General features: G+C 43.2%; 1 protein-coding gene across 1 annotated transcript in view; it reads left to right on the top strand.

Moving 5' to 3' along the window:
- Window positions 1-285: 285 nt before the first annotated feature.
- The window catches only part of LOC106570512 (uncharacterized), a 37,752-nt gene continuing 26,672 nt past the window's right edge, over window positions 286-11,365 (top strand). Inside the window, exons 1-9 of the mRNA XM_014142930.3 lie at window positions 286-532; window positions 2,077-2,151; window positions 3,944-3,979; window positions 4,089-4,151; window positions 4,820-4,873; window positions 5,707-5,742; window positions 8,654-8,677; window positions 10,543-10,596; window positions 10,731-10,784. Coding sequence (XP_013998405.2) covers window positions 461-532; window positions 2,077-2,151; window positions 3,944-3,979; window positions 4,089-4,151; window positions 4,820-4,873; window positions 5,707-5,742; window positions 8,654-8,677; window positions 10,543-10,596; window positions 10,731-10,784 — 468 coding nt within the window. The 5' untranslated portion in view covers window positions 286-460. The remainder of the gene's footprint in view (window positions 533-2,076; window positions 2,152-3,943; window positions 3,980-4,088; window positions 4,152-4,819; window positions 4,874-5,706; window positions 5,743-8,653; window positions 8,678-10,542; window positions 10,597-10,730; window positions 10,785-11,365) is intronic.

The following is an 11,365-nucleotide window of genomic DNA, read 5'->3' on the forward strand; positions in this document are numbered from 1 at the left end:
CACCATGGCAATGAGCTGTGAGGTGAATGTGTGTGTGTGTGTGTGCCTCGGTGTGTCTCTCTGTGTGTGTGTGTGTGTCTCTGTGTGTGTCTCTCTCTGTGTGTGTGTCTCTCTCTGGTGTGTGTGTGTGTGTCTCTGTATGTGTGTGTCTCTGCGTAGTGTGTATGTTTCGGTGTGTCTCTGTGTTGGTGTAGGGGGCTTTCAGGAAGTCCTAAGACCACTGGGGCAGGCTGTAGAGCTGGGTTACACCTCTCTCTCATCCCACCCACCCATCCCTTCATCCAACCATTCCTTGACACAACTTTTTCTAGGTGGAATTTTTGGGGCTACGCACATCCCCCTTTGGATTCCCTACCGTTTCTGTCCCCGGCTCGAAGGAGAGGACAGGGGAGAGGGAGAAAGCGATAGAAGAGAGGATTTAGTACTGAAGAGAGAGAGAGTGGGAGAGGAGAGAGGGATCATGTCTGGACTCTCGGCTGTGTTGAAGAGCTGGGCCATCCTGCAGACTCTGTGCCTGGCTCTGGCCCAAGTGGTGAGTGGAGTGGACAGGGGAAGTTAGGACTGTACCCACATTAGGGTGGCTCTGGCTGGGGTATGGTGGGAGAGGGGTCCCCTGAAGAGAGGGACTGGGGGTGGAGGTAAAAGGGGGCTGCTAGGGGAACTACTGTGCTTGCTTTGGTTTTGTTGTCACACTGGCTAGTGGTGGTTGGAAAACATTTTGGAATTGGGTTGTTTCAGAAGAATGAACGATCAGAATGGTGTTTCAGAGCTTGAGTGTTTCATCATCGTCATCGTCATTTTGATGAGGAGTCTAGAGCTGGATGAAGATCAGCTGTGTACTGTGTGTGTTGTGTAATGTGGCATTGTACATGTATCTTCCTACTTTGGACTATGGCCCTTGATTCTGTGGATAACGATTCTTCCTGAATATGAATGAAGAATGGAACCGTCTCCTTTTTCATATGGACGGTTATCCCTGAACAACAGTTGGAATGCATACAAAACATGGACCGATTTACCATTTTTGCCAAAAAGGAGATTCAGGAGAGAACCATAGAGGGATAGATTCAAAACTGTAATTCGGCTGGACACACACACACACACACACACACACACACGTGCACTACACACACACACACAGGCTCGTGTACTGCGAAGCCCACCCAGTCAAACTACACAGCGACAGCACACACACACACACACACACACACACACACACACACACACACACACACACACACACACACACACACACACACACACGGAATGACGGACCTGATGATACCCTCCATCAAATCACACCCACCTGCTATCCAATAGAAAGTTACCAGTGGATCTGTCTGAACAAACAGGATCCTTGTGTGGAATTCCCAACCTTTTTTCTGAGTGATTGGCACTTCTGGAATACATCTTTACACTGTATGAGGATTCTGTGTTGTGACTGGTTGAAGCGGATTGAAATTGATTTAAGAAAGCTGCATTCCCAAAAGAAGGAGATGGGATGGGAGAGGGTCTTGGTAAACATTCCCAGCCTCATGACAAATACAGGATGTGGGATCAATACAGGATGTGGGATCATTTTCACTGCCATATCAGAAAAGAGAACCTCATTCATCAATCCTATTTTTTCTCATGAGCTCTGGATAGTTTTATAAATGTTTTTAAATGGTTCCATATAGGCTACCAGTGGTATTGGATTTAAATTGGTGTTACATGGTTTACGTAAAAATGTGATGTTTCTAGGTGATTCATTTACTTTGTGTTTATGATGATTTGCTCTTGTTTATAGGATTTTATTCACATGAAGTGTAATTGAAATATGATGACACTTGATAATGTGTGATTGCCTCACATTGTTGTGCCTTCATCAATTAGTAGCTGCTCCAAAACTAGCCATGTCTCCGTTATCAAAAAGCTTACAATAAAATGGCACAAAAATCCCCAAACTTGACAGTATGAAAATAACAGGTATCCAATTGAAAGAATGCCAAGAGGTGATACATTCTAAGCCCAAATAAATCTCTAAAAAACCTTTGAACATTTCTAAACCTTCCATTTTGTTCTAATTTCTTCCAGAACGGTCCTCCAGGACCTCAAGGCAATCCCGGTCCGCCCGGCCCCTCTGGCACCCCCGGGTCCGATGGCATTGATGTGAGTATCCCCTCCGCTTCGCCCAGCGCCAACAGGTTGTCACAAAGACAGGCATTGTACCTAACGGAACACGCTGTGGTAGTGACGCGGTTGTACCACCAGAGGGCGGCACAAAAGAGCGGCACAAAAGAGCTCTGTTTCCAGCAGTGAGAGAGGTCTTTGAGTCGGGAGCTTTCCCTCCATCCCAAGAGAGGGGTTTGGGCTAATATCGCGGTAATGTGATACCTTTGAGGTATTCTCAGTCTAAGCAAAGACAGGTTCTGAAAACATGTTGAGAATACAGAATTAGACCATGAATGGAGAAGGGAAGAAACACCAATATGTGAGCCTAGGCCTGTATGATTCAAAAGGAATGTGATGTTACAAGGTAGGCTTGTATCCAATGCGATTAGTAGGAGAGATGTTTCTCCCCCAAAGCCACATAGATATACTGTTAACGTGAATGGTTTAGGATATGTCAATGCCCTCGCTGAGTTGGACATAGAAGTTAATTCTCTTTCCAACTAATGGAAGGCTATGGACTGTCAGGTTAATGTTTGATGGGAACATGGATCACCTCTTCTGGGTTGGAACTTGGAATGGAAAGGGCCCCAGGGTCATACATTTATCTACTATGATATGTGATGTCACCAAAGGGTGGGCTGTAATGGGAGTGCTGTGAAACCCAATTCTGGCCAACAATAGCTGGCTGCATATCATTCCAAAAAAGTTGTTCACTCCCCCGTGCACTTGTTCACTCTCCTTTGCAGACGTGAGTGGACTAGGTTAGGTGTCAGCAATAGCTCCACCTAGTTTCCACTATATTGACCTACCTAGTCCTATCATGATTGGAAAGTTCCCTAACTCCACCTTGAGGGCGGAGTAACCATGAGCTGTCATCCAGTCATGGCTGGATTTGAAAATAAACATTTTCACCCATCCTCCTCTCCACATGTGACAAACTGACCCTTGCAGATATGTGGGGCGAACTGGATTGGTGAATACGCAAAAGGTTGATGTCACTACCTAGGATGCAACTCAATAGTCTAAAGTGGCTTCCTCTCCTTGTCTCCTCTCCTTGTCTGCTTTCCTTACATGATCTGTCTTATCCCTGACTTGAAACATTGGCTAGATGGAATCCATATGGAAGTTGCCTACTAGGAATTTGATTTCACTTGTCCAGCACTTAAAGTAAAAGTTTGTTCTGATTGAAGAAAGGAGATTAGGTAAGGAAGTCCCTCTGGAATATTGAGATGCAGCCATAGCCTTCTGGTAGGGTCAGTGGAGGTTCCACCAATCCCTCCAGATCAACAATGGGCTGTCATCAAGTACTTCTATATCAAGGGATTCTATTCAATCTGTATCGCTGAAGAAATGTAAAGGTAACTTCCAATTGAGCTGACATATGCAGCGCTTACTGTGAATGCAGTGGTGGTAGGTAGCCTAGTGGTTAGAGTGTTGGGATAGCAACCGCAAGGTTCCTAGATCAAATCACTGAGTTGACAAGATAAAAATCTGTTGTTCTGTCCCTGAACAAGACAGTTAACCCACTGTTCCTAGGCTGTCATTGTAAATAAGAATTTGTTCTTTACTGACTTGCCTAGTTAAATAAAAAATGCAGGAACATTTCCTTTATATTTCATTCACGCTGTAACGCTGAACTTCCGCAATACAGATTGAATAGAGCCCAAAGACTTCAACATCTTCTACATAAACTGACTTTCATTCATCAATTTCTGAAAGTAGCAAACATACAATGTATGAACAAATGGTTAACATTATGTCTCTCATTTTGCTTCCTCTCTCTTCACAGGGGGAAAAAGGACCTTCTGGACCTCCTGGACCACCAGTAAGTTACTGTTTATGCATGTTCAAGGGTGTTCATGCACCTTACTCAATATGACAACATCTCTGATGTGTGTGTATGTACTTGACCATGGCTGTGTCTCTGTTTGTAGGGGTTGAAGGGGGACCCAGGTGAGCCTGGTCCAGATGGACCTCCCGGAGAGAACGGCATCGACGTAAGTCGTCCATCTATTAGATGTGGCGTGTGTGAGAGAGAGAGAAAGAAGAGAAGGAAAATGCAACAGTTTGTGAAGAAGAACAAGAGAGAAAGAGAGAGAGAGAGAGAGGGAGAGAGAGAAAGAAAGAGAAAGAAAGAAAGAGAGGGAGAGAGAGCGAAAGTGTGTGTGTGTGTGTGTGTGTGTGTGTGTGTGTGTGTGTGTGTGTGTGTGTGTGTGTGTGTGTGTGTGTGTGTGTGTGTGTGTGTGTGTGTGTGTGTGTGTGTGTGTGTGTGTGTGTGTTTGGAGAAACCTCCAGGAAAGAAAAGCATTGATGTAAATACTGATGCATTAATATATTTTAACCTAGCTAGATAGACTGAGCTTCATGTTGTAATGAATGAAGGTGAGGATGTTTTGAGGAAACTGCTTCGCTCTAATCAAGGGACTCGGAAGTCAATCTGCTGGTCTCACAGTCACACGCTGAGAGACATTCCACAGGGGTTTGTTTTCCTGCTGATTACCTGGACGTGTCAAATCCAATCAGACCACTGTTCCACTGTTATAATGGGAATTTAGGTCTCACGCAGCAATCCCTACCAGCCCTTGTTGTATGAGACTAATTTCAAACAAATATTTTTGTTTCTTCTTTACCCTTGCTCTCTCTCTCCATCACTCCGTCTCTACAGGGTTTGATGGGACCGAAGGGAGACCGCGGCCCTATCGGGAACCCAGGACCTAAAGTAAGATGGCGCATCTAAATAGTCCAAAGCAATGATTCTCAAATTTGGGTCACGGCTTGGTAGTTTCTGAGTAAAACCTTTAAAATATATATATTTTAATGAAAAAAGACTCCAGTCTTAACTTCAACAACTTAAACCAGGTAGAAAGCATGTAGAAAATATAATGAACCTACATTTTAAAATGATTTTATCTCTGAACTATTTTCTTTAATCTTAGTATTTTCAATGTAGAGTTATTAGCAGCGCTATTTAGCAGATTTAGCTGATTTAGTGGTCTCAAGCCAGTGAACTTACCAACATTCTTCATCAAGAATATGAGCAATATGGAATTATTTAGAATTAAAAAGGTAGGAATGTTGTTCCCTTGTTATATAATTGCTACATTTACTATCAATATAGCATCAAAAAAAAATCCAGATTGCATTTTGGTAAAAATAAATTGAGAAGCGAATATTTGGTCGCAACTGAGACTGGTTGAATTTGGGTCCCGAGGCAAAACCAGTTGAGGCCCACTGGTCTAAAGTGCCTTCCTTCTTTTCCTCATGGACACCTTTTCCCAATCCTCTCTTTGCTCTGCTCTGGTTGATTGAAAACCTACCAGAAATGAACTGGAATGACATCTAGACTACTAGCCTAGGTGCCAGTCTGTTTCAGCACTCAACAACACTAACATTGTGTTACCAAATTTGAAACAGCCTCTCAACCAGGCTATGTCAGGTCATAGTAATCAGCCAATGGGAAGCTACATTGGATGTCTGTAGTGAACTGTGAGAGAATAAACCCTCATGTTGTTGTTGTTGTTTATTGTTGTTGTTTATTGTTGTTTTCTACAGGGCCAGCCTGGACCTGGTGGTGAACCTGGACCCACTGTAAGTACTAACAGACTCAACAGAACCTGAACACTGTTCAGTACAGACTACATATAACCTGATCACTACAAATCCACAGGGACTAACCCTCCTAGGTGGCAAACATTAGCTAGCTCGCTAGGGTTAGGGGTTAGGGTTAAGGTTAGGGTTAAGTGTAGGAGTTAGGTTAAAGGGTTAAGGTTAGGGTTAAGGTTAGGGTTAAGTGTAGGAGTTAGGTTAAAGTGTTAAGGTTAGGGTTAAGTGTAGGTTAAAGGGTTAAGGTTAGGGTTAAGGTTAGGGTTAAGTGTAGGAGTTAGGTTAAAGTGTTAAGGTTAGGGTTAAGTGTAGGAGTTAGGTTAAAGGGTTAAGGTTAGGGTTAAGGTTAGGGTTAAGTGTAGGAGATAGGTTAAAGTGTTAAGGTTAGGGTTAAGTGTAGGTTAAAGGGTTAAGGTTAGGGTTAAGGTTAGGGTTAAGTGTAGGAGTTAGGTTAAAGTGTTAAGGTTAGGGTTAAGTGTAGGAGTTAGGTTAAAGGGTTAAGGTTAGGGTTAAGGTTAGGGTTAAGTGTAGGAGTTAGGTTAAAGGGTTAAGGTTAGGGTTAAGGTTAGGGTTAAGTGTAGGAGTTAGGTTAAAGTGTTAAGGTTAGGGTTAAGTGTAGGTTAAAGGGTTAAGGTTAGGGTTAAGGTTAGGGTTAAGTGTAGGAGTTAGGTTAAAGTGTTAAGGTTAGGGTTAAGTGTAGGAGTTAGGTTAAAGGGTTAAGGTTAGGGTTAAGGTTAGGGTTAAGTGTAGGAGTTAGGTTAAAGTGTTAAGGTTAGGGTTAAGTGTAGGTTAAAGGGTTAAGGTTAGGGTTAAGGTTAGGGTTAAGTGTAGGAGTTAGGTTAAAGTGTTAAGGTTAGGGTTAAGTGTAGGTTAAAGGGTTCAGGTTAGGGTTAAGGTTAGGGTTAAGTGTAGGAGTTAGGTTAAAGTGTTAAGGTTAGGGTTAAGTGTAGGTTAAAGGGTTCAGGTTAGGGTTAGGGGAAGGGTTAAGTGTAGGTTAAAGGGTTCAGGTTAGGGTTAGGGGAAGGGTTAACTAACATGCTAAGTAGTTGAAAAGTAGCTAAAAAGTAGTAAGTAGTTGAAAAGTTGCTAATTAGCTCAAATCAAATCGTATTTGTCACATGCACTGAATACAACTGCTGTAGACCTTACTGTGAAATGCTTACTTACAAGCCCTTGATCAACAATGCAGTTCAAGAAGAGTTAAGAAAATATTTACCAAATAATCTAAAATAAAAAAATAAAATTAAAAGTAACATAATAAAATAACAATAACGAGGCTATATACAGGGGGCACCGGTACTGAATCAATGTGCGGGGGTACAGGTTAGTCGAGGTAATTTGTACATGTAGGTAGGGGTAAAGGGAATATACATAGATAATAACCAGCGAGTAGCATCATTGTAAAAACAAAGGGGGGTCAATGTAAATAGTCCATTTGATTAATTGTTCAGCAGTCTTATGGCTTGGGGGTAGAAGCTGTTATGGAGCATTTTGGACCGAGACTTGGTGCTCCGGTACAGCTTGCCGTGCGATAGCAGAGAGAACAGTCTATGACTTGGGTGACTGGAGTATTAGACAATTTTTGGGGCCTTCCTCTGACACTGCCTAGTATATACTTCCTGGATGGCATGAAGCTTGGCCCCAGTGATGTACTGGGCCGTACACACTACCCTCTGTAGCGCCTTACGGTCAGATACCGAGCAGTTGCCATACCAGGCGGTGATGCAACCGGTCAGGATGCTCTCGATGGTGCAGCTGTAGAACTTTTTGAGGATCTGGGGAACCATGCCAAATCTTTTGTCTCCTGAGGGGGATAATGTGTTGTTGTGCCCTTTTCAAGACTGTCTTGGTGTGTTTGGACCATGAAAGTTTGTTAGTGATGTGGACACCAAGGAACTTGAAACTCTCTACCTGCTCCACTACAGCCCTTCTAGGTTAATGGGGGCCTGTTCGGCCCACCTGTTCCTGTAGTCCTCAATCTTTTCCTTTGTCTTTCTCACGTTGAGGGAGAGGTTGTTGTCCTGGCACCACACTGACAGTCTCTGACCTCCTCTCTATAGGCTGTCTCATTGTTGTCGGTGATCAGGCCTACCACTGTTATGTCGTCAGCAAACTGTGTGTATGTTTTTCGTATTTGGCCACGCAGTCATGGGGGAACAGGAGGAGACTAAGCACGCAAAATGCTAAAGTTGTCCGTGACGAGATTCGAAATCGCAACTTTTGGGTTGCAAGATGTTCGCGTTATACGCCCACCCATCCACCTCGACCAACCACCCTTCTTTCATTTTAGCTTATGTAACCATACCAAATGTAAAATATCATACTAAATGCAGTGTCTCGGATTTACATACAGAACAATAGGAAATGCTCTCGGACCAGGTTGGTATAGTGGGTTCAAGAACTCTGATACAGCCAGTCTGTTCTTCTAATGTTTTGGAGTCAGGGTAATCTGATCCTAGATCTGTGGTTAAGAATGAAGTCTTCCTCGCAAGTTGAGGAAGACTACATGTAGTTACAGCAGAGTACCACTAGGTGGTGTTGTGTAGCTATATTTGACCGACTACTAGACAAACTACATTGACAGAGTGGAGTCAGTCAGTGATATGCATGGATGAATCACTGAATTACGTACATTTCTTTGTTTACATTTAATTTCATCACCTATTATGACACATTGAACACACATTGATTGTTTTCTCTCAGTCAGGGTTAGCTTGATGCTCGCTGTCTGTATTGTGTTCTGCCTCCGTAGACACAGATGCTCTTAATTGAATTAACAGAAGATAATTGTTTAAACAAATCATACATGACTCATTATGCACACTTATTTATGATTATACAATTAGACTTAACTAATCTCTAATCCCCCTTTCCCTCTCTCCATCCCTCTCTGTAGGGACCCGGACTGCCTGGACTGGCTGTAAGTCGTTATTTGTTGATTATAAAGAATTAAAGACTTATTAAGAAAAGAAAACTAGTCATGAGCTAAATATTATTCTGAACTGAATTACACTGGTAGTGTATCCTCTTCTACCAGAAGGATAAATATCCTCCTCTCACTCCTCTCTCTCTATCTCTCTCTGTCTCTCTCACTCACTCCTCCTCTCTCTCTCTCTCTCTCTCTCTCTCTCTCTCTCTCTCTCTCTCTCTCTCTCTCTCTCTCTCTCTCTCTCTCTCCCTCTCTCTCTCTGTCTCTCTCTCTTTCTCTGTCTCTCTCACTCCTCTCACTCCTCTCTCTCTCTCTCTCTCTCTCTCTCTCTCTCTCTCTCTCTCTGTCTCTCTCACTCCTCACTCTCTGTCTCGCTCCCTCTCTCTGTCTCTCTCACTCCTCTCACTCCTCTCTCTCTCTCTCTCTCTCTCTCTCTCTGTCTCTCTCACTCCTCACTCTCTGTCTCTCTCTCTCTGTCTCTCTCACTCCTCTCTCTCTCTATGTCTCTCTCACTCCTCTCACTCTCTCTCTCTCTCTGTCTCTCTCACTCCTCTCACTCTCTCACTCTCTGTCTCTCTCTCTCTCTGTCTCTCTCTCTCTCTACAAATACTTAAAGTACAAAAGGGAGAAGAAATTAACATAAATATAGGTTGTATTTACAATGGTGTTTGTTCTTCACTGGTTGCCCTTTTCTTGTGGCAGCAGGTCACAAATCTTGGTGCTGTGATGGCACACTGTGGTTTTTCACCCAGTAGATATGAGAGTTTATCAGAATTTTGTTTTATTTAATCATTTGTGGATCTGTGTAATCTGAGGGAAATATGTGTCTCTAATACGGTCATACATTGGGCAGGAGGTTAGGAAGTGCAGCTCAGTTTCAACCTCATTTTGTGGGCAGTGTGCACATAGCCTGTCTTCTCTTGAGAGCCAGGTCTGCCCCCCACAGCCTATCTCAATAGCAAGGCTATGCTCACTGAGTCTGTACATAATCAAAGATTTCCTTAATTTTGGGTTAGTCACAGTGGTCAGGTATTCTGCCACTGTGTACTCTCTGTTTAGGGCCAAATAACATTCTTGTTTGCTCTGTTTTTTTATTTTATTCTTTCTAATGTGTCAAGTAATTATCTTTTTGTTTTCTCATGATTTGGTTGGGTCTAATTGTGTTGCTGTCCTGGAGCTCTGTGGGGTGTGTTTGTGTTTGTGAACAGAGCCCCAGGACCAGCTTGCTTAGGGGACTCTTCTCCAGGTTCATCTCTCTGTAGGTGATGGCTTTGTTATGGAAGGTTTGGGAATCGCTTCCTTTTAGATGGATGTAGAATTGAATAGCTCTTTTCTTGATTTTGATCATTAGTGGGTACCGGCCTAATTCTGCTCTGCATGCATTATTTGGTGTTCTGCGTTGTACACAGAGGATATTTTTGCAGAATTCTGCATGCAGAGTCTCAATTTGGTGTTTGTCCCATTTTGTGAACTCTTGGTTGGTGAGTGGACCCCAGACCTCACAACCATAAAGGGCAGTGGGTTCTATAACTGATTCAAGTACTTTTAGCCAGATCCTAATTGGTATGTCGAATTTTATGTTCCTTTTGATGGCATAGAAGGCCCTTGTCTCTCAGATCGTTCACAGCTTTGTGGAAGTTACCTGTGGCGCTGATGTTTAGGCCGAGGTATGTATAGTTTTTTGTGGGCTCTAGGGCAACGGTGTCTAGATGGAACTTGTTTTCGTGGTCCTGGCAACTGGACCTTGTTTGGAACACTATTATTTTTGTCTTACTGAGATTTATTGTCAGGGCCCAGGTCTGACAGAATATGTGCTCTCCCTCTCTCTCTCTCTCTCTCTTTCTCTATTTCTTTAGGGAGCCCCAGGCCCAATCGGCCTTCCCGGTGAGATTGGACAGACTGGACCTAAGGTAAGACCCTCATCATTGTTGTCGAAGAAGACCGTTGTTGTCTTATGTCTGATAGCACACAAGTTATGTAATATGTTAGATACTCTTCATCTCTCATCTAATTCCCACCCTCCTTTTCCTCCCTCTTCTCTCAGGGCATATTGGGAGCACCTGGACCTCCAGGAATTCCAGGACCCCCAGGAAAACCAGTATGTTTACACCTAGAACCAGCAAGAAGCCAGTAAATAAACACTTAGAACTAGTAAATACCAGTAAGTACACACCTAAAGCCAGCAAGAACCCAGTAAACAAACACCTAGTATTAGTAAAAACCAGCAAGGACACACCTAGCACTAGAAACCAGTCACTTAAAATCACCAAGAAACCAGGAAGATGTAGTAAGAAACCAGTAACTTAACGCAAAATAATAACGAATAGTTGCAAGCAAGAAACCAGTGTTGCAGCAAAAACACAGTAATCCCAGTCCAGATGACCACTACATTCTCACCGGTAAGTGTACCAGAGCAGCTCAATGAAACATCAAGTGTACATAGTGCAGTGTGTGTATCTTAGCTCCCGTCTATTCTACAAGGTATACAGTATCTCTCCCCATGAGTGATTTCAGGTGGGGAGCAGCCTCATAGAGTGATGCTCCCAGCCATGGGGAGTCTATTTGTTTTGGTTTACCGGTGTTGCAGAGTAAATATATTCCCATTAGATCTGTCTCCCCTGTCTCATCTCACTGCTCCCTGCATACATCAGCCCAGGGAGGCATGTTTTACTCTAATTC

This window comes from Salmo salar, chromosome 14, assembly GCF_965601325.2.
Source record: "Salmo salar chromosome 14, fSalSal1, whole genome shotgun sequence".
NCBI lineage: Eukaryota > Metazoa > Chordata > Actinopteri > Salmoniformes > Salmonidae > Salmo > Salmo salar.